The sequence below is a fragment of the Cryptomeria japonica genome, chromosome 5, assembly GCF_030272615.1.
Source record: "Cryptomeria japonica chromosome 5, Sugi_1.0, whole genome shotgun sequence".
NCBI classification, from domain to species: domain Eukaryota; kingdom Viridiplantae; phylum Streptophyta; class Pinopsida; order Cupressales; family Cupressaceae; genus Cryptomeria; species Cryptomeria japonica.
The window spans coordinates 130,289,379-130,317,039 of NC_081409.1; the positions used below are offsets into that span (position 1 = coordinate 130,289,379).

General features: G+C 35.6%; 1 protein-coding gene across 6 annotated transcripts in view; it reads right to left on the reverse strand.

The window, feature by feature from the left end:
- Positions 1 to 27,661, reverse strand: part of LOC131076618 (inositol hexakisphosphate and diphosphoinositol-pentakisphosphate kinase VIP2) — a 311,202-nt gene that overhangs the window by 101,621 nt on the left and 181,920 nt on the right. For all 6 annotated transcript variants that reach the window (XM_058013892.2, XM_058013893.2, XM_058013895.2 and 3 more), the window contains exons 15-20: positions 23,306 to 23,387; positions 20,797 to 20,955; positions 17,339 to 17,381; positions 16,263 to 16,345; positions 16,074 to 16,136; positions 15,865 to 15,939 (exon numbers count right to left, since the gene is read on the reverse strand). In XM_058013892.2, the coding sequence (XP_057869875.1) occupies positions 15,865 to 15,939; positions 16,074 to 16,136; positions 16,263 to 16,345; positions 17,339 to 17,381; positions 20,797 to 20,955; positions 23,306 to 23,387 (505 nt within the window). The remainder of the gene's footprint in view (positions 1 to 15,864; positions 15,940 to 16,073; positions 16,137 to 16,262; positions 16,346 to 17,338; positions 17,382 to 20,796; positions 20,956 to 23,305; positions 23,388 to 27,661) is intronic.

Sequence of the window (27,661 nt, forward strand, 5' to 3'; positions counted from 1 at the left end):
TAGGACGCGCATCCAGATGAGACCAAAAATCCCCTTATTACCCCAAAATGGCTAACAACTTAGCCTTATTTAATTATTAAACGCTAACTTAGGAAATATTAAAAATATAACCCAAATAGCCACAAAATGCCCAACTGACATTACAAACCCTAAAATCATCCTGTCACCTGTCTGTGACTGAAGTCGGAAATCAAGGATTCACTGGTAGTCTCATCCCTAAAATCTAGGGATGTTCCTAAAATTTAGGAAACAAGCCCAATCTCTTTGAAACTGAAACCATGTAAAAGGTCATGAATAACCTCACGACTGGCAACTGTCACGACCTCCTAAAATTTAGGGATACCCCCTAAAATCTAGGAACTGCTCCAAACTGGCTCCAAACTGCCTGTAAAGCCAAAATCCAATCACTATATGCACTGAATGAGTCCCAATCAACCTCTGCTAGCCTACGAGACTCCAATGATAGGCCAACTCCTCCGTCTCCGATGTCCACTCTAGAAAGGGGACATGACAGTCATACTCTACCTTAATGTCCTTTAGCATTTACTTCATCCATAGAACTTGTGTGCAACAAGACACTATTGCAATGTACTCCGCTTCAGCTATCGATAATGAAGTAGAAGATTTTTTTTTGCTCAGCCAAGATACAAGACAGCCACCTAGAAAGAATACAGCTCCACTTGTGTTCTTATTATCATCGATAGAACCACCCCAATCTGCATCTATATAAGTTGTAAGTGTAAAATTATCACCTTTAGGATACCATAACCCTTATTCCATAGTACACTTAAGATACTTCAAGATCCTCTTAACTGCATGAACATGAGTATCATTAGGAGTAGCCTAAAATCTAGCAACATAACCAACTGCTTGCATAATGTTAGGTCTAGTGGCTGTAACATATAATAAACTTCCTATCATAGACCTATATAGAGTTTGATTAGCATCTAGAGACTCGTCATTTTTACTTAACTTACATCATGTCACTAGTGGAGTGCTCACAAGATTGCAATCATCCATTTTTAATCTTTGTTTGAGAAATGAAAAAGCCTCTATCTGATTGATGAATTTGCAAACCAAGAAAGAAGGATAACTCACCTAGCATGAACATTTCGAACTCCTCCATATTAGTAGCAAAAACTTGACACATCTCTTCACACTCACTACCAAAAATCAGATCATCAACATAAATTAAAACAATCAGCATATGATTACCTTCTTCTTTAACATATAGATTGTTGTCCGCTATCCCTCTTCAAATCCCTACTACCGCAAATAACTATCTAATCTAGCATACCAAGCACGTGGGGCTTGTTTAAGACCATTGAGTGCCTTTTTTAACTTGCATACATAGTTTTGATTTTCTGAGATAGAAAACCCATATGGCTGCTCTATATAAAATTCTTTATTCAGAAAAGCAGATTTAACATCTATTTGAAAAACTTTACAACCAAAAAGAAAGCAAAGGCTAAGAACATTCTAATAGCTTCTAAACGTGCAACAGGAACAAAATTTTCTTTGAAGTCAATACCTTCAACCTTTGCACACAAGTCTTGCCTTGTTCCTCACCACTTTACCATCTTTATTTAACTTATTTTTGTATATCCACTTTGTGCCAATCACGTTCTTGTCTTTGGGCCTTGGGACAAGTTCCCAAGTTTTACTTTTCTAAATTTGCTCAAGCTCTTCTTCCATGGCCGCCACCAATGATTATCTTCAGCTACCTCCTCAACTTTTAGGCTCAATCATGAGTAGCGAGGAGATATCCTCATTTCCAAAATAGTTAACACTTCTTCTTTTGGCTCTTGGTCTATCCTCTCGTAAAATCTGATCAATAGGATGATTTATTTGAACAAACTTTGATGAAGTCTTCAAAAAGGACCTAAATGTGTTCTTACCCTAGTCATTTATAGGTGCATTTTCTGTAGTTACATCTGTTGTCCCATGTTGAACACTTGAAGATGCATTTTCAGAATTTACATCTACTGTCCCATGTTGTACATTTGAAGGTGTTGTTGAACAGTACTTTCTTCTTCATCTACTTGACAACTACCATCATCATCTTGCACCTTGTCATAAATGTTAGCATTTTCATGAACCTTCACATTAGCACATTCAACAATCTTGCGTAATCTTTTGTTAAAACATCTATAAGCTTTGCTTTTAGAAGAATATCCTAAAAAAATCCCTTCATCAGCTGTAGGTCAAATTTTACAAGGTTGTCTTAATATAACAAGGACTACCAAAAATTTTGAAATATTTAATTGAATTAGTCTTACCTTTCCAAAGTTCGTATAGAGTTTTGTTGTTCTTTTAAGAGTGAGAAACTTGTTGTTGTCTCTAGTCATATGTCTAGAACAGCCACTATCAATATACTATATGTATTTTTCATTTTGTGAAGAAAGGTTGTTTGCACAATCAAGTATTCTACTAAAACTTTTTTCTCCTTCTTCCTCCAAACTTTAGTAACCTCCTTTGCTTTTACTCTTTCTCAACCATCTATAGAGAAATCTGTCATACCACTTTTTCAAGCTTTTGCAATTTGACCACAGTTATTACATTTATAACATATAAAATTGTAATTCCTTGGAGGAGAAAAAGAGTTCCTACTCATAAATCTGAAATCATTTCTTGCAAACATTCTATGGTTGATTGCCTTGTGTCCAAAAAAATTGCAAGGGAAACAATAATCATAAAAGAAATAATTGTTAGACATGGTCATATGTGCTTGCCTTGAGATAGGAGGCCTTTTGAAAGCATTATTTCTGATTTATTATGCTGAATCCTTTGTGCTATCCACGTTGATCGTTTGTTCTTCTTTTGTAGACATAGAAATTTGACCTTCTTCGAAACTAATTCCACCTTTATCAATAGATGATTTTTGTGAGCCAATGACATAGAACTTTTCTGATTTATCTTCTCATGATTCAGATGTGTCAAAGATTTATCTAACTTTCTAAGTGAAACTATTTTAGCTTCAAGTCTCTCACGGTTTTCTTCCTTGAGCTTAACCTGATTTTTCTAATTTCTTCTTCTATTTCTTTGCTTCTTCAACCTGAACCTTTAAATCAACTATTATTTTTTCTGCTTCTTCAAGAGCTTGAGATGTCCTGGTTTTCATCTCATTCTCTTCTTGTTGCAGCAACTTCAAGTTCTGATTTTTCTTTCTAAGTCTCTTGATTTCACTTCGTGCACTTGTTAGCGCTTCTTCAAAATCAACTGCTCCTCCTCCATCAAAATGATCTTCATCTTCTTGATTTTCAGCAAGTACCTCTTCTATGGCATGAACAATATTTGTTCGCTTTCAAAATGGGGCACATATAAAAGTTAATTTAATTGCAGCCATTGTATTCCAAAAAGGAAGCCACTGTTATTCTCTAATCTGGCTACATCAATTTGTGGCTGCTTAATTATTAAGTGTGGTTATTTTAATATATTTTGTACCATTGATAATTGTTAGGATTCAAAATGGAGGTGAAGTTAATATGTTAGGTCGTTAAAGGAGCTGTTGATGACATGAAGGAAGATGAGATTCATTTATTTGAGCCTGCTGTTCAATATTATAGATATTATTTATTACTTGTGCTTGCCATACAGCCTACACTCAGTGGCAGCATATTTGAGAGGTCTCTTTATAGGTGGGTCATGTTGTGCTCTGCACAACACAAACCGTCTTGGATAGGGGACCCCCATTTTTGCAATCTGCCCAAAGGAGGAGAGAGAGAGACGATTTAAAGGCTAAGGACCAAAAATCGCACATTTTAAGAGACATACCCAAACTATGAAAAGGCGTTTAAAATTTCACAAGTGAAACAAAACAAGGTCGTGCACTTAAGTCGAAATGCCCGAATTTTAGGGCAAAGTGAAGGGGCATTTGAAGAAAATCACACATTTTGCCCAAAAAACTTGATTTTCTTCAAACGCCCCTTCACTTTGCCCTAAAATTTAGAAAAGTTGTAGGTTTTATTTAGGCAACCAAGGGCGGGAGTAAGCAATTCGACGTATTTATCAATATTGCAAAAAGAAACCAAGTTTAGAAATTGCGCAATTCTATTGAAAAGCCCGAAATCCCTTGAAAAGCAAACTAGGCATGATTAGTGGTTTCACAAGGAACATAAATCACGTGGAAACCTCTAAAGGCTCGAAAATCATTAGGTGAAGGGCGAAATGCAAGACAAAAATCACGCATTACCAGTCTCTGCCCAAATTTGATGAGCATAAGAGTTTCCCAAAGTCGCGCAGAGAGGTTAAAATCGCACAATAAATACGAAATTCCCAAGTTTCATATCACAAAGTGAAAGTGCATTTAAAATATAAAAATCGCCCATTTGCATCAAAATATCCAAACTTCATAAAGGGGTGTCTAAAACTTTAGCAACAAAATATCACCCAGAACAATTAAAACGGCCAAAGTTTTAAAAGGCAAGACATTTTAACTTAAAGAGAAAATCGCACATCCTTCATCATTTAGCCAAATTTAAACTAAGGGGTGTTTAAAACAAATCTTAGTGTATTTGTTTAAAAAGTCGTATTTTAAAACCCTAATTTCATAAAGGGGACGTTATATTGTTTTAAAAGAAAACATATTTCGTCTTCGCTGAACAAAACCCGACATCGCCTAAAAAAATTTAATATTTGTTAAATCTTTTTAATTTTGCGAAATGATTAATTCAAGTCGAAATGGATTGTTTGCAGATCGCAATCGATGTTGTGAAAGCTAAGGCATCAACCTGAAGCTCAAATCGGAGACCTGATCGCAATCAAAGCCTAAAGAGCAAGGATATAGAAGCACAGGATCAAAAAGATAGTCCCAAGCACTGCCAATGAAGAACGCACCGCAGAGCGTAAAACGAAGCACGAGGAAACGCACCACCGCTAAATCAAAAATTGAAGTCCACCAACAAGACTGAAGACAAAAGAGCACTTAGAATGCAACAAGTGTATGCATTCTCAGAAATGCACAGCTCGAATTAATTCCAAAAAATCAGTCTAAACACTTAACGGCTTTATTTTAAAAGGATTGCCTGTGGGCCCCATCTAATGTATTTAAAATGAGGGGACACGGGTTAGTTATTTCCAACTACCAAATTGACCTGAATTGATGCCAAACAGTTGTGGATAGTTGAGAAAGTTGTTGGGAGGACAACTAAAGATTAAGTAGGCATGGGTTAAAGCTACCAAGTTTCTAGAAGGTAGGTTGTAGCCCTTGGATGTAGTCAATCATGGCCCTTGATCTGAATTGAAAAATCTATAGATGGCAAGATGCCTCTCATTGTAAAGGGTTAGATTTTTAGACTCTTATAGGTTAGAATTAGTTAGATTTTTAGAAGTTAGAATAGTTAGATGCAATTTGCAGATTAACAATAGAGTAGAACTACTACAAAAATTGTTGTAATAGCAACTAAAATCAATATATGAACATTGATTTGGTGTTTGTTATTTTGGTTTTATTCTGTTTGCATGGTTTCCTTCCAACTAATTAGAAATAGAGTTCAATGATTTCAATGGAAAAATGTGGGGGGTATTTGATGCATCTCCGGTTCATACCATTAGGGGCCTGTTGATCGTAGGTCACCGTGCATGGTTAGTTTGAACCCAAACTGTGCCTAGTTCAATTGTGAGTATTCATCTTAGGCTGCACCCGAATTGGGTGCCCGGATGAATCCCCATAGTCTGAAAATCCTTCGTCCCCTTGGAGATTGCACTAGTCTTGTCGAGTTGTGAGGGTGTCTCTGGCGAAACAAGAATTGGTCATGGAAATCTGTCTACTCGCAGCACTAGTCATTCCTATCATAGCACTTAGGATTCCTAAACCCTTCCCCTTTGATTTTATTTCCCAGTCTGAGAATTGCAGCATCGTTAGATGCAGACTAGCTTGTTGCAAATGTAAGCCCCCTTGCATTCCCAGCAAAACACATCAAACCGCTGAGTTATCCTGTAGTCAGGACCTGACATTTGGAACCTTGAGGTTGTCCCATTTGATCAACTAAAACAGCATTAGGGATTCCTTACGCAAGAGAGGATAAGATACTTAGCAACATTCTATTCTGCGTTGGCCGGAAGGAGTTGGTTATCCGCTTTAGCCACGTCAACAGGTCCCTTGGTCTATAAAAAACTATTCTTGTAATTATTTCTTGTAGGTAATTTTTATTACTTGCAGTAGTTGAACTTTTTCAAAATTAATTATAATTATTTTTGGTATTGCATATTCTAACCAAGAATAATAAAATAAATTGGCAATTAATTTCTTTGTAATTTTTTGTGTCACTTGAATGGAGTCCTAAAAGGAATTTTCTTAGTTGTTTGTCCTTCGATAATTTTAGGCCAATCCTTGCCCATTATCTTCTCTTTTGTCTTTAACCTGGCATAGAGCAACCTTAAACAATCTGCAAGAGTTGTTAGTTGAAAAACTGGATCAAGTCTGGCCATCTTTGCAACTCAACAAGAGAACTCAATTGAAATTAATAACATTACAAGAATGAAGCAATCTAAGACTACAAATGTGATTGTAGGCAAATTTTGTTGGGATACTGTTGTGACCATTTCACACATCGCCCCATTGCAAATGGGGACCCCCTCTTTTTGCTCGTTTTCGCTCGCTTTTCGCTTCGCTTTTAGGATTTTTGTTAGTCAGTCAGTTGTCTGGATTTAGGGTTAAGCCTTAGGGTTTTAATTAACGTCTTTTCAAGCCAGAATCCAGTCAGTTTTGAGAGCTTTTGAGCTTCCTTTTCTAGGATGCAAATTTTGAATGCAATGATTTCGCCAAATTGGTCTATTTTCAATTGGAATTTTTGAGTGCAGAGCTTAAATTTGTCTAAGTGTTGATGATGAAATGTGAATTTTTGTCCAATTGACTAATTTTGACCAAATTTTGACTTTTTTGATTTTTGATCCCGGGCATTGAGAATGATTTGTTTTCGCCTCGTGAATTGATTAAAACTTGTAAAATCATGATATTTTGGCCTGTAGGAGCAAAATCGCTCCTGTCCCTCAGTGAAGGACGGGAGCTCGTTTTCAAATATCTTACTATTCCTGCAGAGTCAAGATAAATTTCGAGTTGGAAGTGATGAAGAAAGGCGAGATCTTTCCATTGAATATAAATTGAAGATTTTCATGAACACAGAAATACCTCCAGGAGAAAAATCGCTCCTGTCCCTCAGTGAAGGACCGGAGCTACAAATCAAATTTTGCTTTGTCCTTGCAAGATTTTGACGACTTGACAATTTGAAGATGTCCAAAGGAATATGTTTTATCAAATGAATATAACTTGAAATGCAAACATGAAGGAGAATGACCCAGAATGCTAAAATCGCTCCTGTCCCTCAGGAAGGGACCAGGGCGAAATACATTATAGCTCCCGTCCCTCTCCAAGGGACCAGAGCGATATTCTTCATAGGACAGAATTCAGGCAAAGATCAAGGCAAGTTTGTGTTTGATGGCAAGGAAGACGATGAAAGGAACTCATTGAAGACAAATTGAAGATTTTGAAGAATCAACAAAGGACCCTAAATGCCTAGTTCGCTCCTGTCCCTCTCCAAGGGACCAGAGCGATTTTTGTTATGCATGATTTTCTTGTCCAGTTTCAATCGATCCCAAGGCATGGATGAATGGAAGGGCGCATTACGAACCCGTTGAATATAACTTTGAAGGTGATAAAGTGAAATGAAGACCACAAGAGCTAGAATCGCTCCTGTCCCTCTCCAAGGGACCAGGGCGATATGATGGTGATATTGCTTCTTATTCAAGTTTAAAACCGTTCCTCCAAGATCAAGACCTTCCAAGACGAGCAACAAGGTGGCAAGGACGTTTCAAGGCATTTCAATCAAGCACAAGTTACCAAGGTCATCACATTGAAGGAATTTGCATTCTAAGACCCAGTTCGCTCCTGTCCCTCAGGAAGGGACCAGAGCGATATTTCCATAAAGACATGAATTTCAAAAGACAAGCAAGTGTCAAGCCACCAAGAGAATCGAAGGGACGTCATTTCACGCATTGAAGATAATTGCAAGTTGAAGAAAACAAGAACGAGCTCACAATGTCGAACTTCGCTCCTGTCCCTCAGGAAGGGACCAGAGCGATATTGGGTATATTGATCAATTTATGCAAAAATGACGTTAAGACAAGGCTTCACAAGGTCATACAAGGTTCAAGGCGTCTTTTGAAGGTGATATATCAAAGTTTGGAACGTCCAAATGTTGTCAAACAAGCTAAAAGCTCATATCGCTCCTGTCCTTTGGGCAAGGACCAAAGCGATTTCATCAAAAACATTCATACTCCTTCAAAGTCAAGGCAAGGCGAGGATGGACAAGGTAAAAGACGTTATTTGGAAGGCAATAAACGAAGAACAAAGGTTAGATGTTTACGAATTTAAGCCAGGACATGGAGATCGCTCCTGTCCCTCTCCAAGGGACTAGGGCGATGTTAGCCAAAACACATGATATCCTTTGAAAATCACGTTGAGATAAAGACGCACAAGGTTTTAAATGGCATTTGGAAGATGATACAAGGAAAAGATCATATCAAGATGGAGAATTTCAAGCAAAAACCTTAGGATCGCTCCTGTCCCTCTCCAAGGGACAAGGGCGATGATACATCCAAAGCCACTTATGCGCACGTGCAAGGCGATCTAACTTGAAAGACCCGACAAAATGGGTGATTTGAACGTGGAAATGAAGAAGTTGAACGTGGGAGTTACAAGAAATCATGACAAAAATGGTGAATCGCTCCTGTCCCTCTCCAAGGGACCAGGGCGATGAGGTACGTCTACTCCATTTTCAAAATTTGGCGCTCAAATGAACATTTTAAATTTACCTTAAATGCTAAGATCGATGAGTTTTGAAAATCCTATTAAATTAGCATTTAAAAAATTGCGTTTGGCATTTATTAATTGTTTTGCCTTGTTTAAAAATCGAAATTTATTAATTAAAAATCAAAGGCATTTAATAATTAATTAATTAATAAAATAAATAAATAAATAAAATCGAATGGAGCGTTTTGACATGGAGGTCGGCCTTTATTATCTAATTAAAATCGTTTGAAAATTGATTTATATCACCAAGTCGGCCTTAATGAATGGAAGAGGTGAGCGCTATAAAAGGAGAGTGAAAACTATCATTTTTACATCATTATTTTATCATTCAAGTGCGAGCTTTCATCCCAATCAAGGTGGTGCGAAATTGTGTTTGAAGAAGTGCGAATATCCTCCAAAGGTGGCGCTAATACTTCCAAGGTGGTGCGATATTTGAAGATCTATATTGAGCGAACTTGTCAAAGGCTTGAAGATCACGTCAAAAACTTGAAAGGTGGCGAAATTGCTATTTTGAAGGGAGATCACGTTGAAGACCATCTTATTTCAAATTTTGCCTAGGCGAATTCCTTTATTTTTAGAGTTAAGATCTCAAGTAAGGTATGGCAAGATCTCTTGTTTTAATTTCGAATTTTGATCATCATTGCCTTAATTTTGAATTTTGAAAATTTGTTTTCCCTTAGCTCAGTCGTTTTTAGGAAATGATTAATAAAGGACTTATCATTAAGTTTCCTAAAATTTGCTCTCTAATTTATGTTATGTATTGCAAAATCATGTTACTAATTTTGAAATGTTGTGCAGGCATCAAATGGAGATCTCATCAAGGAAAATCAAGCCGGATCAAGGACGGTCTTCGCCGGGACGATCAAGCCAGGACATGGGCAACCTTTTTCAATCCGACGTTCCAAGGTGAGGTACATCATCATCCTGCACATCAAGGACACAGGGAGTTAGAACAAGGGCTCGTTGAAGAAGCAGATATTTCCAGATGAATTAATTAAAGCAAGCTTTTCAACAACATCAAGTTGAATATCTACCAAGTTACAAGTGTCAAATGAGGTGGCGTCCTAGTCATCATTTCTCCAATCAGTGAGGTCCACCTCAGCATGTCCAGATTCAATGTACTTAACTCATGGAAGGTGGCACAAACTCCGATGTACCTACCCCGGCTATCCATTGGTCGATTTTTCTAGAAGGGACATGTGTCCAAGCAATACAATTTTGTCATTGGTCAAGCATTAAATGTTATGTAATGGTTGTAACAAACCCTAATTAGGGTTTTCATTGTTGAATCTTGGCCATTGATCTTGAATTGATCTAAGCCATCAAATTGTATTGTGGGCACTATATAAGCCCAGGCATTTCATTTGTAAAGGCTAATTAGCAATTGTTAGAGATAGTATGTAAATAGTTAGAATAGTTAGAGAATAGTTGGAAGCAATTAGAGTAGAATAGGAGGACAAGGCAAGAAATTGTTGCCATTGATTGTAAACAAACTCCATTTTCATTGAAGTAATGGTGAAGTGTGTCGTTTCTTGCAATTTGCATGGTTTCTTGTTGAGTCTTCAATCCTAGATGGTAGATGATTAGATGAATGGAGGAAATGCGATTGATTAATGGTGGAATTCGTACATCCATACTACTAGCAGTTTGTTGATTGCAGACTTACCTTGCGTAGTCAACTAGAATCATTCAGCCTAAGCTCAATTTCAATTTGTCACTTCTTCATTGATATGCATCAACTTGATGGTGTCTATGCCTGTGGTGATGATTTGAACATCATAAAGCTTCCCTTAGAAGATTGCACTAGCCTTGTGTAGATGTTCCATTGATGTCAAAACAAGACCTAGTTGGAGTTTCATCAAAAATCAAATCATTGCTCCTACATTCTTAGTATTAGGATTAGATCCTCTCTTCACCCCCTTCCTTTTTCCCTTTTTTAATCTAAGTTAGTGAGAGCTTGTGTTCTAGCAAAGTAGATCGGAAATTCAATCACCAAATGTAAGTCCCCTTGTGATTCCAGCAAATCACATCATACCACGGCGAGTTTATCCACATGCAGAGACCCTACTAAAAGGAACCTTGGAGTCATCCTAACTGATCCTTTATGCGAATCTTCAGCAGTTAGAGACTTTTTCTCAAGAGAGGATAAGATACCCTTAGGTATTTTATTCTGTGTTAGGCTGTGTACAAAATACACGTCAACAGATACCAACATACTTGTAAATGCCTAAGTACCAACCATAAGCTTCTTCTCACTTAAAAGAGGAAAAAGTGGAATTTTGTAAGCATGGCAAATTGCCTTAATGGCAATTATTCTCAATGAAGTGTCAAAAGGTGGGAAGGTCCCTCTTTACCTGCCTGCTGAGGGCAGAATTAAAGCAAATATAAATCCACCTAATGCCACTCCCATTAAAGATACAACCAATTACACCTTTGCCTTTATTCTTGTTCAGTCCTGCTCTATTTTTAAGGTTACAACTCCTATGATAGTCCACTATGGAGCTGACCTAATCTCAAAACTGGAGGTCCAACATCATCACCCAGCCTTTCTCATAATATTAAACAGTATGGCACCAATGTTTCAACCTACCCTTACCTATCTCTATCTTGGCTCTCATATTTTACACCCTGAGGAACCAAATACTCATGCTGAAGCATTCATCCTTATATGTGCCTCAGGTTGCAATGGAAGCAGCCTCAAAATTTCTCCAACTTTGAGGTTTCATCCAACCACATTGCACTAGCACACATCAACAAATCCTTTGCTGGTATTCTTAGGGCCCAGCAAGCAAAAATTGGCCAGCAGGGAAACACAGCATCTTTACAACTTGCTTCTCAGCAACGTCTAAACAATCAAGGAAATTGAGAAGGCCATCAGCAATCGGCTTTCCAAGCAAGAAAATAGCACCTCAATGCTGAGGCATGTTTATCAAAACATTCACAATCGTCATAAAGCAATTTACAAATTCCTGACTGCTGAATGATCATGCGGAGAAAAGACATTACAACATCATTACATGATGCAAAACTTTGCCAACAAAATTATCTCTCCCTGCTAATAGCCTGAATGCCACTATAGCTGCAACACAGTATCAGGACTGGAATTTCAAAAGAGGAAACATGAATTAGCGCAACATAGTCTGGTCTTGGAGCTCTGATTACCATGTTGCTCAATCCATAATTTTTCAAATTGAACTTATAAATTTACTAAAACAATAGTAATGAGCTACGGCCGTACTTGCTTGAACAAATTGACAGTCATAGAAGAATGAATGTTGTGCAAAATTAGATAAAAAAGTGCAGAAAAACATAAGAAATCAACACCAAAAATACAGCTTTTATCATAAAAAACTTTAAGAGGGGAAAACCCAACTTGTAGCAGTAATTCCACATTTAACTAGATACTATCAGAATCAATCACCAGAGAACAGGGAAAACAAGTAGATGCAACTGATAGCTGCTCTGGCAGGGATTAGCAGTTGCATTCTGTGACAAAACCAAGTGCTTTCTGCTGCTAATATTTTCTTAGACACCTCATATCAACAAAGAATTTATATTTCTATATGCTTATGGATCAATGGTCTCGAAACTATAAAGTCTTTAGGGCTTGTATCTCTGTGATGTCCCCTACCTGATCTATTTCAATATACTAAAATTGATTGATATTCTTCAATTAGTCATTAACAACTTCTTATTTATTTTCCTCATTAGATGATTAATTTCATTATCCATAGTTCTTAATATAGATATCAGACCCTGCTACTACTTCAGTTTGAAGGGAGAAGAGTTTGTGTATGTTACCAAAGCACTTAGAGACCAAATACAATAGGTTCCCTTAAAGTTTACAGATCCAAGCCCTTACCTATCTTGGATCTATACCCTCAAGGCTTATGAGTCGCTGATCCCCACCCTATCTTGGGACTTACCCTATTGCTTGCATTAGACTGCCCCTCTTTGGAACATCTCATTCCCATCTTCTTAAATACTGACAATAATAACATGATTTAGACTATAAGTATACTAACTTCTCATGTATTATGAATATATATGAAATTAAGTATGACTGTCATTCATATTGCACTCATATTAATATTACTATTAAATTCTGCATAAGAACATTATTAGGCTTCATATATTAACCATACATATTAAGCACTGCCTGTAACTTAATAACAGTTCTGATCTGATCTGATCGATGGTGATCTCACTGGATGCTTTTGATTCCTTTCCTTTATATCTCTCAATGTGAAAGAGAGGTCACACCTCTTCATCATGTATGCCCTCTGGCAGACACACCCCTTCCACCATTAGCACCTTTTGAAAGAGTGCAACTCTTCATTATTTCTGCCCTTTGAAAGGGGCATAACCTTTCATAATCAGATCTGCACTTCTTATTTAAATCAGATGTGCACTTCTGATTTTCAAATTGTCCCCCTCTCAAATGAGGTTCTCTTCTCCCTTTTATATCTCATTGTTGAGGGAGTCGCAACTTTTCCTTCCATGTCTTTTGACCATTCATTAACTTAATTAAATTTAATTAATTATATTTAATTATATTCTTTTATATTTTAATTTAATTTATTTTTTTTATTCTTTCATATTTTAATATTAATATTAATATTATTATTATTAAAATAATATTTCAAAGTAGGGACATTACAATCTCTTTGTTTATAAATCTTTCTCTATACTCTTTTTGTAATCCCCATATTGGTGCTATGTTCATGGTCTGCAATTTTTTGTTAGTTGTGCCCCTTTTATTATTAATATATATTTTCCTTTATCCCAAAAAAGTGGAAAGAATTGAACTGGATACCATGGAAACCAGCATATGAAGAAAGATAAGAAATGATATCATGATAAATCCACTAGGCTATTTGGTTGAGGCAGAACTGCACTCTGATATTTGCAAGCCTCCTATCAGCTCAATATTCATAGAGTTACATATGTTTTTTCCCTTCCCTAATTCCAAATTTCTAACTGAAATATGAGCACATGAAAAAAATAAAAAAATAAGTGTTTTTATTTGAAAAATGCCAAATGGGACAGGCTGCTGATCCTTTATCGATCCACCTTAACCATTAAAGAGAGTCTAACTCTAGATCCTTTGCAACAATTACTCCAATAAAATGCACAAAAGAAACCCTAATTGCATCCAAGCATGATCGACGAATTGGCATACCTTTGATCTGTTGGTGTGAATGAGGTTATATCCTAACTAGTTCATAATTTTAACCTATTCACATGTTTACTTAGGCTAGCTTGCATTTAAGATAGTTGTCACATGTAACTAATCATTTAATATTGTTCATGTTAGTTATCCTAGGTGTCATTTTAGATAAATATGACTCATAGCTCATTATTTAATATTAGTTTCATAATGCATCATACATTTAATATTTGTAACAAGTTAATTGTAATTTTGCTTCATCACCTTGCCCATATAAGCAAATCTCATTTGCACATTGTATCATATCAATTTCACCTCAATCATTTCATTTCGATCTCATTGTTCATTCAAGTTCATGTTCGAACATTCTCTTGTGGTTGGAATATTTCTTGGTTGATTCTTGAAGTCTGCAGCTTCATGATGGGCTCTTTATTATTCCAACATGATTAAGAACTTCAGTGTAAAGCTTGAATAATGTTTTTCAATAATCTTGTGTGATAAAAAGCTATCAAACACTAGTGGCGACATGGGTGCTGGTTTCAGAGCCAGGGATGCATCTGTTGAAAATAAATAGCCAGTTTGGATTATACTTGATTAAATTTTAATGTTGCCTAGTGGCAATCAAAATTTAATAACTTAAAGCGATTACAATATGAGACTGGTCCTATTTGGGTGTAACATGCTAAGGCAACATGTAACTTGTGACGACATGATAGGTCAAGACCTATTCATGAAACTTGTAAACATAATTTAAATTTATTGCATTTTGGCGCCAAGTTTATTATAGCCGACTAAGGCAAATAAGTTACTTGTATCTCCTATATAAACAAGGTGATGTAATCCATTCTACACAACACTCATACATTCATCCAATTCAGCAATCTGATCTGCAAGCAATTCAAGACACAGCGAATATACATTGAGGGCTTGCCATTATACTCTGGGGTCATCAAACTCACCTTGGAGGATAGAAAATTCATTCTAGCTGTGTGAATCCAGTCAAGGGTGGCGATTATCATCAGATTGAAGGACAAGTCAAATTCGGATCAGAATTCAAGATTCTGATAAGTCAGTTTGTTCATGCCCTAAGTGGGCGAATTTGTACTTGGCTATCCCTTTGACATTAATATAATCTGATCTGAATCTTGTTGCTGGGTTTTTCCTCCAAGAGGGAGGTTTTCCCAGGGTACTGCTGTGTTGTTCTTGTGTTGTTTTGTACTGTTATGTGTTACATTTTCAGTTTCAGTTATTTACATTCAGTCTGATCACTAAAAACTAACAGCATCCACATGGATGATAGGTAAAATCATAAAAATCAATCTTTTTCCCTAAAAGCTTTATGACTTGGTACCTAAATATATTTTATTCAGACATTTGTTTAGATTTACCTAAATCATAGAGTTTTTGTTACACTCCTTTGTTTTGTGCCATGTTACTATATCCTTCTAAGATAAATCTGAATGTAGATTCAGTCTATTTTGACCCTTGGAAGATCCTACTAAAATTCATTTCCTGAACAGATCTTGTGAGTGTTAGAAATCCACAAACATGTTACTTACATGTAACGTATGGCAATCCTACAATAAAAACTCAGAAGCAACAAAATTGTGAGTGATAAAATAAAGAGTTTATTTTATCTTTTCACTGTCTGAGCCCATAAAAGTCTGCCTTGAAAAGGCATTCATATTGTGTTCTATCTATTGTCTTCATAGCTGAAATTAACATTTAGCTTAGGCATTTTATGATGATATAGTCATAAAATGTAGATCTTGAATTAATACCATAAAGATCAAAAAGAAGAGACAAAAAGAAAAAGACAATTCACAAGTTATCAACAAATCTACTTGTTTTACATCTCATATGCCATTAGAGTTGAATGTCTAACCTTGGCTTCATCCATTTCAGTACTAGCATTGTCAAGGCCATCCAGCATAGATGAATCTTTACTCACAAGTGAAACCTTTGACAGAAAAAATGAACTGGTTGAGTCTAGAGAAAAGCAATGTGTTGTCACATTATGCACATATGTTCATGTCATAAGCAGACAAAAATGTAGAAGGGAAATTCTTATCACTGATCGAATGGGGATATTACCAGAATTGGAGTTAATTGTCCTTCGAGATCTAAAAGACCCTTTGCAAATGCAGCAGCAGACATCTGCATGTTAAAAAGCTGATAAGTCTCTATATAAATTTAGAGAGCAATCAAGAAGGAAACCATAGGTAGGCATTTGTATCCACAAATACCCAAAATGGACAAATAATATTTTCTGCCAGCACCAACCTGTACACGACCCTCATCTGAACTATATATTTTTAAATCATGGCGATATGTACTATGCAGGCGTAGCAAACCTGTTCCTTCTCCTGTATGTTAAATGGTAAATAAATATAAGCAATATATTATCATAAAAAAATTAAAAAGGAATTTTTCAGAGCATAGTCATTCATTATTAAAAATATATTGGATTCACAGATCTTTCTATGTAGCAGTGTCATATGTGAATCATTGTGCAGTTACTCTTCATGAAATTTATCAGTTTGACTAAACGTGAGAATTTGAAGTATCTTTAAATAAACAAATTACCCTCAAATAATTTAATTATACTTTTTTTTTAAATTCATGATATCCTTATCATTGACTACCCAGAGAAGTTTATTTTCAAGTTGATATATTGTTACAAATTATTCCTGACCTTACAGTGCTACTCATGGCATGATAATGAAACTCAAGTTCCACATCACCTAGAGACTACATCCTATTAAAATTATTATAGAGATATAATGACATTTCCTGCATATTGATATGTTTACCTGTTACACTCAACATCTCCATGAGGAACCCATGTAAGCCCACCTTTTAAACAGCATAATATGAAATAATATATACCCCCAAGTTGAATTTTAAAAACCATTCTTGATTTTTTAATTAAAGTTTTTTAAAGCAAAAGGTGACAATCAATAAATAAAGGACTATTATATAAACAAAACTAATTTGAAGGTCAGATTTGAAAACATTTGTTGGACAATTTGTAGAGGTTATCATGGAAGGAATATGCTTTTTCAATTTCATTACTTCAAACATAAACAATAGAGACTGGGTTGCCTTTTCTACAGTTAACCACACTTAAAGATGCACTGACGTAGAGCATGTTCAGCATGCTCAACTTGTGATATTGGCTATGTTACACAGATGGAATATCTTATAGCTTATTACAACTTGACAATAGCTCAAGTTGGAGAAAACGGTTGCTGCCACTTTTCAAAAAGATTCTGCACAAATAGAGAAAACAGAGAATGCAAGGATGCCCAGAAATAGAATAGGGATAAGATGTCGGTTTTGATATGCTTAGACCCAACCTGGATACATATGGTTCCGGAAATATCTCCCTAGTTCTTCAGCCTGTCAAAAAAGCACAAAAACAAATATTAGAATACTCAATTCTATGTTTTGATAAATATAGCAAATTGACTAAAAATTTATATCATATTAAGGATTTCTCCTTATTGCTAAACATTAGACAAGTGAAAGATGATAAGGTTCATGACATTTAATAATTGTAGTGATAATCCCAAAATTATTAAAAATTTGAAATGCAACTGTTCATTCAATTGACTTGTCCCTTTAATAATAATATCGTGTAATGTCCCCATTTTTTGGTTTCTCTTGCATTGCAGTTGACTTTGACCTGGGTGTGTGCCAACTTTATTAGAGGGGTTATTTGATGTTATTGGTGAGCTTAGATGGTCTAGAGGACTCATATGCCACTTTCCAAAGTTATTTCTGACTTCTAGTGTGTTCTCCAAGATTCTTGGAGTTGGCATCTATTTATAGTAAGTCACCCAGTCAAGTCTGACTCTCATCATTCATCATCGATATCACGAGTGTAATCAGTTTTCTATTCTGATGCTTGTCGATAGTTTCCAACTTTCCACGACTCGGGTGTAATAATGAGCTATTAACTAAATCATTTACTAAGGTTGCATAATATTATTTAAATTATTTAAAAAGTACCTTAGTATAATTTCTCGTTGGAATGAGAATTGAATTTCTTTAAGGTTGAACACTTAACCAAGTGAATATAGCGCCCGCAATGATAAAAAATTAAATTTATCACTTTTTGGAGTAATATGGCTTATTTAATTTATAAAGTAATTTAATATTCTACTTTCTGGAAAGTTCTCAGGATGGTTATAAAAGGAAGCTGGGGGATCTCATTTGGGAGATACAAAAGATTCAGAAGCTTGTTTACTTCTCTATACAGATTTAGAGATTTGTGCCTGTAGCCAGAACTCTAACCAATGGGATGAAAACCCCAATTGTTTCTTAAAGCTGAGGATGAAAACCCTTTGTCTTCATTAGAGTGATTCCATAAAGGGATGGGCAGAGTGTTGGAAGTTTTGAGCAGGAACGAAAACCCTCATTTGTTATTGCAAATTCAAAGGTGAATCCAGACAAGGTTCACGCTTGTGCTTAAGGAGATTTTCAGGTTTGCATTTAAATTCAAAGGTTGAAGTTTTTGAAATTTATTAAGTCTTCAGTGAAGACAAAGTTCAGTGAGTTTAAAAGATTTTTAAAGCCGATTTGAAGTAGACACCATTATTATTCTTATTGGCTGGGTGACTTTAATCCTTGAGTGTGAGACGATTCAAGGGGGAAGACTATTGGTACCCTTTTGCTGGAGGAAACCTTGGTTCCTTGGGACAAGTTGGATTCTATATACATCATGGGATGAGTCTTCTTCAGCTTAAACGCTGAGATATATTGCTGGAGCAAATCATTCTATGCAGCTCCACTGTTAATGACAGACATACAGCTGATAGTATGGGTTTGGCACGCGATTGAAGTCAGTACTATCTGGGCACAAGCAGTTTCCTGAGTTAGGCATTGGTTTTGTAATAAATAAGAAAATTCTAGGTGGGACATGAGGGTTTGACACCCTTTCCAGGCATGTGGAGATTGTCTTTTCTGCAGCAGTGAATTCTGAGCAATGGTGATGAGGAGACAAGGCAATTCTAAGTATGAAATTGTAGATTTATTCCTACTGCTATATACCCAGATCACAGCACTTCCAGGTCAGAGATTTGTGTGCTTTATTATGTGTGTAATCTGCCTATATGTTCACATTATATTTGAATCTCAAAGGTGCTGTTGCAAACATTAATTTTCAACATCCTAACATGGAACAAACACCCTCTTTCGGTCATCTACTATGAGGTGATATTACTGGTGCATTTGTTGTCTGATTTATCTCCATATTAAGGACAGAAACCAGTATTACTCATTCCGTGCTTTGAACAGCAGTGTGTTAAAAGCGATTATTGTATCTCCATTATTGTTGATATTAAGGCATCCCTGTTATAACAGCAGTCACTATAGTTGATATTTAATATATCATTGCTGTTAAAACATTTCATATACAAATGTTAAGTTTAAGTATGTTACATCATTGCAAAAACTATCAGTACATAAGCTTCCAAACAAAACCCCTCCATTCATGCTAATTGTTTGACTTAATTACAAGTGGAAGAAATTACCAAAAAAAAAAATGTAGCAATCAAGGGTGGTATCTTACATACTGTCATTAAGTTCAAGAGGGATTGCTACCAATATTTACATTTTTAAAAATTAAGTCATGGATACAATACTCCCAACTCCCAAGCATAGTTTGCACACTTGGATTTAGTAGACCAAAAAAGTTTTGACTCAGCAAAACTCGGCAACTTAAAAAATATTTAATTTATTAAAAATTAATAAATTTTATCCAAAATCTAGTTAAAAAATGCATCAAATGAGTCTAGTGGTGGTTTGAGGTCAGTGCCCACATTGGGTGAGGGTAGCCACCAAGCCCAAATGAAGCCCTTTGAGACCACACAAACCTTCATGGCACATGTCCTTTTCTTTAATTTTAAAGAGGGCAAAACCCGTGTATTTTCACTTCAATTCTCAAAGGAATGCTATAATGTTGGTGTAATCTTTCCCATTGGTCATGTAAAGTTATAACGGCAAAAAAGCATGTGTTTTAAGTGTAAAAATCACTTTTTTTTTCAAAAAGTTTTATGCATCCTGACTCTGGTGTCAAAGAACACGCATATCGAACAGACTTGTCAAGTAGTCAGCTGAAACTCAATAGAACGTGGCAGGTAGTGAGTTTACACTGAAAAAACTGGTAAGTACTACGTGAGTAGTAAAACTATACTTCCAAGCTAACCAGTACATAGACAAAATATTTTCATAATCCATAAAAATGTGTGAGAATGTTTTTAGTCAAAACAATCTATAAATTTCTTACATCAACCTTTTGAATCACACACCATGAACTATCATAAGGATGAAGGATCATGGTATGTGATTCAAAACATTCTACATTATATTCAGTTTAAGCATTCTCAAGCATAACCAACATCTTACAAGCAACTACTCATTTCCTAGACTTTAATACAGATACAAAGACAAGTAGAAGCTACAAACTTAAAATCATAAGAGTTCCCAATCTCTAACATCTTAGACATGCAGATTATATTGGAAAGGATAGAATCTAAAAGTCTTCTACATTCATTTTAATTAAATTAAACAGAAACTTCTTATTTATTAAACTGACAGCAGAACAGTGTATGGCCGACAAAATATAAATAAATGAAGGTTTCCTTTTCTAATGTTCTTCCTTATGACTTGGAGACGAGCATAAACATGAGCATTAATTTAATTTATTTGTTCCTAAATAGCTATAAAATTTAATGGCACTCAATGAAAAAACATATAAAATCAAAATAATATAACGAACAGCTTTTGTTTTCTAGAATACCAATCAACTTACTTGTTTTCTCCCTGCATGTGTAAGGACACCACCATATTTCAGTACCATCAATGCTTCTACTGGGCGTTCTTCTTCACCTTCACCATTCTCTTTTAATACCTTTACCCATTTTTGAGGCTTCAATTGAACCTTTCTGTATATCCCAGAAAAATGTCCACCCTACAAGAAGGTTGTATTTAATACTCAATCGATACATATTAAACAATATTAAATGCTGAGTTTATGAAATTACAAGTCATTAAAAGAACACGCAAAATAAAAAAACTCAGTAAACACAAGGTCAAAGAAACCCACTACAGGTCAGTCAAAAAAGGGAGAATAAGCTAATAGTTGTAGTTTAGTGATTAGTCACCCCATGCTAAAAGTTCAATAATTCAATAAATCCCACAATTGTAGATTCATCAACATTTGAGCAGATATTAACTAGGCATCAGAAAAAACTGTTTTAAGCCAAGGCAATGCATCCAGTTTGTATGTGGATATACCAAGAATTTCAGTAAGTCTATTAACAAAAAATTACCGTTCTAGCAGATTCAAAAATGTGTCAATATGTAGCTTAAGTCAAAACGTTGTATAGGGTACACTATGGAGTTAACACCTGCCAGCAGGATAACAGTAAAACTGGAAACAAAGTATGACAAATAATTAACAGCAGATAAAAGGTTAACTTCAAACAATGTGCAGGACCATGAAGTTTTAATGTGAAAGATGCAATCAAAACATTTACCAAAGCCTAAGAGGATTGCACAATCCAACCCTTACAACCACAGTTACCTGGATACTATATTTATGTAGCATTTATACAATGCCTCCCTAAAGATAAAATATTCAATCACAGCACATGCATACAGGTTTTTTATAACTTTGTTAAACTCATCATTACTGAATTCTGAGTCAATTCTCCTAACATAAGACTTTACCTATAAGATTTGGAAAATTAAAGATATAACAGCAAGTTCAAGTTGGATTCAGGAGATGAATAGTGGAAATAACAGGTTAACAGAAAAAAGAAGTCATCTATCTTAAAAGCAATAAAATTATGAAAATGGCACGTGTTGCCCCCAAACACCCACAAGGCGCACTACCCATTTACCCCCTTAATCAAGAGGACATGGTGACTTGAATCTTTTGGATGAATAAACTACTCGATATCATTAAACTCGAACCGCAGGGTGGGATGGCAATCCCAATGATGCCACACAAATTGATGAGGAGGAGGCATGAGAAGGATTGATTGGGGTCCAATGAATGAGGCAGCCCCACATAATGGCAATGACTCAAATTCAGACCCCAATTCTAGTGCAGTGTTATCAGATGTTGATTATGGACAACTGCAAATTTTCTATGTTCTTGTCATTTTGTGATTGAAACATGCAGCATTTCAATATTTTGTTGTAATCTTTGTATAATATATATGCACATTGACTATGAAAGCAACTAAATTTTGTTAATTTGTTTGTCAACTCTCATCTGAAATATCAATTCAACTTTAACGTCATGTATAAAGGTTCTATAATGTATATGATAAATGTCTTATCCATGAAATCATACGATTAAGTGAAATTTTCTATATTTTTTTTTTTTTTCTATTTTTTTATTTTCTAACAATGACCTTGCAAAAAATCCATTTCAGAAACACATCCACCTGTCCCTGTCCCAGAAACTTTGTGTAACAAAGGCTGTAGCTCATAAACAAAAAAAATCCATAAAGTGAAATGATAACACAAAAAAAATGTCTAAATAACATATGGTCACAAAATTGCCTACATTTTTCCATTTCTTAAAAGGGTCCAAGGATAATGTTCCAAACTAATGTTTACCACAGCACACCACTACTCCAATCATGTGAATCCTTTTATAGGACGGATGCATGCAAAACACCTCCAACAAAAGCGTTTGACAAGAAAAGAATGATGTTCAATGCTGTTAGTGCATTGGAAGTTTTTATTAAAATGCAAAAACCTAAGATCAAAGACATGAGTGCAGCTTCCTGCTAACTAATCCATTTAATCCTCACTGATATTTACAAACATGCCTGACATTGGACTGCAAAAAGTACTGAGTTGTTGTTTTTATAAATAAGAGAAAAAATGTACAAATCTTAAGTGGCATAAACACAAATTGATAATTATTCCAACCAACATGCTTTTAAGAAAGGAATATAGCACAATATGGTAGAAATGATCACATATGATGCCCATGTAAAATAACCAGATAAACTTCACTGAAAGAACCTACTTCAGGGAGGTAAAACTTTAATCTCACAAGTTTGTTAATTACCTTGGATGATGAATAAATACTTGAAGCAAAAATAAACTAGATGTAAATATCATGTACTACAAAACTATATCAACATTCCATAAAATGTAGAAAGGAAGCCACTTGGCAGTTAAATTGAGTGCAATAAAGAGGAATGTAGTTAATTGTAAGCATCTTATATTTGATATGGTCATGGAAAGAAGTGAAAGTAAGATCAAAATGAAGAATATTGAATGAAATAATTGAATACCTCCTCAAGAACCGCTTTCACATGTCGAAGTTTTTCTGCATGCTCAAGGTCCTCAGCATCACTATCACTCTCCCTTCCAGACCTGAAAAGGGTTTAAGAAAAAAAACTTAAATAAAAATCACAGATGAAGATTCGTTAGAACCAAAACTTAAATACATCTCATAGACCAAAAACATACACTTCATCACATTTTTATTCTCACAAATGAAAAGAATGAAGTATTAATTGGATAATTAATTGTTACTTGCTATAACTTTCTAAAATTCTCAATCTTTTGGAGAAAAGAAAATATAACAAAAAAAGACTTTTAATAGGATTAATTTATTAAAGGACATAAGCTAAAGGAGAAAGAAATCATATTGAAGTCCACAAGTGACCAATATAGGTCAAGGGGACTTGGAAATATAATTTCCAATTGATGATAACTAGTAAGAGGGATCCAGAAGAGGCTCCAAAGAAACTACAAGTAGAAGATGTCTAAAAGAAAAATCAAAGTCAAAAGGTAGACAAGCATTTTAATGAACAAAAAGGAGGGATCAACTAGGCATAGGGAAATCCTAGTCCTATAAAATGGGAGAGACCCTGTGAGACAACTAAGACAACTATAAATAGTAAAGAATAGTCCAAATGTCCAAGAGAAAGAACAAATTGGCAAATAAAATAGACTTTAAAGATGTTGGAATGGCAAAATCGAAGAACTAAATCCAATTTGTATCACTAGAAGAAGAGCCAACAACACAATAACAAATAACTATTAAGGCATTGATAAAAGATCTAATGATGTCCCCCATAGATTGGTATAGACTAAGAGGTCTTGGTCACATGACCTTGGGGACCACAACAAGCATCAAACCAAAACATTTTTGAATCCCTCCCATTGCATATGTCCCTCCACAATTGAAGGTATCTAATACAAGAAGTACAAAAGAAACTAACAATACATACCTAATTATGAGACACTAATTGGGAGTGAGACACAATAGGAACATCATCACTCAACTGATGCCTTGGTTGAGAGGTGGGGTGCCCTAGTCCATGCATGTGCAGGGATATGTGGAAGCACGACATCTCACTAGTATATTATCAAAGATGTGAAAATTTGTTGGATATTTGCACCCCTATCGTAAACGATTGACAAAATGGTATAAAGAAACCTAAGATAATGAGATACAAAAATAGTCAACAGTATTTGTCAAATATATCTAAGAACATTGACAAAAGTAAATGGAACAATATGCATAAACAAGATTACAAGACACCAAGACTTACACAAGGAACCTTTACGACATAAAATACATCACCAAAAGACAATAAACATTACATAATTCAGAATCAAACGATTCAATACAAATCTTTTATACACCCTCAATCTATAGCATACTTCTTCTACAATCACTAATTTCTCACACCAGCGATATTTGTCTAAATGCTAGTGTAATGTCCCTTTCTCATCTATAGACTGCTCGATGGGTCTTTAGCCTATTCTAGAAACCTGTAGGCTAATCAGAGACTAAATTAGGGTTTCCATCTTCAAGGTGGATTTCAGAGGGGTGGGTTGCCAAGAGTGCAAGGGAAAGATTGCATATATGTAGTTGTGGACAGATTGACTAAGTTTGCACATTTCTTTGCCATTACTAGCTCATTTACAATGGCTCAAGTTGTTGATCTCTTCTTCAAAGAAGTGTTTAGATTGCATGGTTTGCCGAAAACCATTGTGAGTGACAGGGACAACAAATTTCTAAGCATCTTTTGGCAGGAGATTTTTAGATTGAGTGGCACAGTACTCATTCCTAGCACCAGTTATCACCCTCAGACTGATGGACAAACTGAGGTTGTGAACAAGTGGTTAGAAGGTTATCTCAGAAATTATGTGTCAGGGCAATAGAAGGCTTGGGTGAGATGGCTTCATTTGGGAGAGTATTGTTAAAACTCTTCCTATCACATGTCGATTAGGATGTCTCCTTTCACAGCCCTGTATGGATGAGAGGCACCTAGTTTTGCTGATTTGACTTTTGGAGATAGTAGAGCCCCACAAGCGAGGGATATGTCGCAACAAAGTCAAGACATTCTAAGATCTTTGAAGGACAACATTCAGCATGCACAGAACCAGCAAAAGATGTATGCTGATTGGCAGTGAGTAGAGCGCACTTTTGAGGTTGGAATATGGTCTACTTGAGGCTCCAGCCTTACCAACAGTCCACTCTAAAGAAGAGTGGAGCAAAGAAGCTCAAGCCCTATTTTTATGGACCATTCAAAGTCACCAGGAGGGTCGGGGAAGTGGCTTATGAGTTGGAGTTACCTAAGAACAGTAAGATACACAATGTTTTCCATGTGCCATGCCTCAAGAAGGCACTTGGGCACAATGTGGTAGCTTCATCAGATTTACCTCCTTTGGATGGGGAGGGGCAGTTAGTTCTAATTCCGGAGGCCATCATTGACTCCAAGGAATGCTCTTTGAGGAGAAGGACTCTTAAAGAGTACTTGGTTAAATGAAAGAACCTATCGATTGAGGATGCGACTTGGGAGAATGATCAGATTTTGCAACATCCAACCTTGCGATTGCTCGAGGACAAGCAATCTTGGGGAGGGCGGACTGTAATGTCCCCTTCTCAGCTCTAGACTATTAGATGGATCTTTAGCCTATTCTGGAAACTCGTAGGGTAATCAGAGACTAAATTAGGGTTTCCATCTTCAAGGTAGATTTCAAAGGGGTGTTCGTACGAGTTTAGTAGTTTTCTCTCTAGTTCTTTTTGGGTTTTCAAAGAGCTTCAAAATGGTGTGACATGCATTTCCATCAGAGGAGATTTTTGAACTTACTATTTTTAGTAAGTTACGACGGCTACCCGGATTGTGCTTAAAAGGTGTTTGAAGTCACTTACTATTTTTAGTAGTATGCTATTTTCAGTGAGTACTATTTTTAGTAGTATGATGCAACACTTGGTTTCTATTTCTAGCAGTCCAGTTTGAGGGGTGGTTTATTCAAGTTTCTTGGAGTTCATTTCTGGAAGGTAATAACTAAAGTGATTTTATAATTTCAAGTTGCTTTTTGACCCCCATGCCTAGGCTCAATGACTTTAAGTTGTTCTTAAAAGATGTTCCCATGTGGTCATCCAAGTTGGGAATTATTAATAAATTTTGAGTTATTGCTGTTTTTTACAAAACTTTAGTCATTGCTTCTTCCTTTTTTTTTCGTCTTTTATCAACAGCTTACTGTATGCCACAATTTGTCTTATATAAGACATTTCAGTCTTATGTGGCTTTTCGCTGTCCTTTTTGTTTTTGCTTGTAAATAAGACAATGAATTTTGTCTTTTTCTGTTTTAGTCTTAGTATCAATAACATAAATTATAATCAGACTGAGTTTGTAATATATGCTCAGACTGAGACTGAGATTTTAATTTTTGTGCATTACTTATTTAATGAAGTAAACCACCCTTAATACTTTGACATTGATTTCTTTTTACCTTCTTTAACATTAATGACATAATGACATAATGTAAGGCATAACTACAGTATGTAATGTAAAACATAATAATCCAAATCAAATGTGCGAGAATTATCCAATATGTTCATCAATCTCCATGACTACAACAGAAAATTCCTTTGAAATCAATGACAATATTTCCAGCATAAACTATATATAGATTACATATGAATCTCTTCTAGAGGGTTTCTCAAAAAGGAACTCTAGTTTTAGATGTATGGCATACACCTCTAATGCACACCTGCAGCATTTGCAGACAGCCTATCCAGATGGATTGTACCTCTCAAGTTCATGGCAAATTAGATGGATGTATCTATTCTGTCAGATTAAAGGAGACTACTCCAGCCTTGCATTCTAAACTCATGTATTTTAAATTTATAATCAATGTAAGACAATATTCTTCACAAATTTGTTATGTCTTTGATTTAGTTCAGCCATGGAATTAAAAATTTGCTTCCATATTTCATGCTTTCCGTTGTAAGTAAGCCTACGTCCATAGCTTTTCCTATATGCAAACTCATCCTCCAACTCTCAGACTGAAATCAGATCACTAATTATACCAAGATTCCATGAATTATAACCTACAACAACAATATCTTGGATCACAAAAGGATCAAAAGCAGAAAATATTCTAGTTTGAGCTAATCTAAATTCTCTCGACCATCAGAAATCTCTTGGTTTACAACTATATCCACATCTCCAAAACAACCCAAAAGGGTTTATTTATAGGAAAGAAAGGGTAGATGAGTCAACCAAAAGACAGGGTAACACCGTCAATGCAATCAGAGAAAAAGAAAGCCATTTTACGTGTTGGATGGGTCAAGTTCAACGGTGATCAATCCTGTCACATGTTCTCTATTCGATCAGAGACCA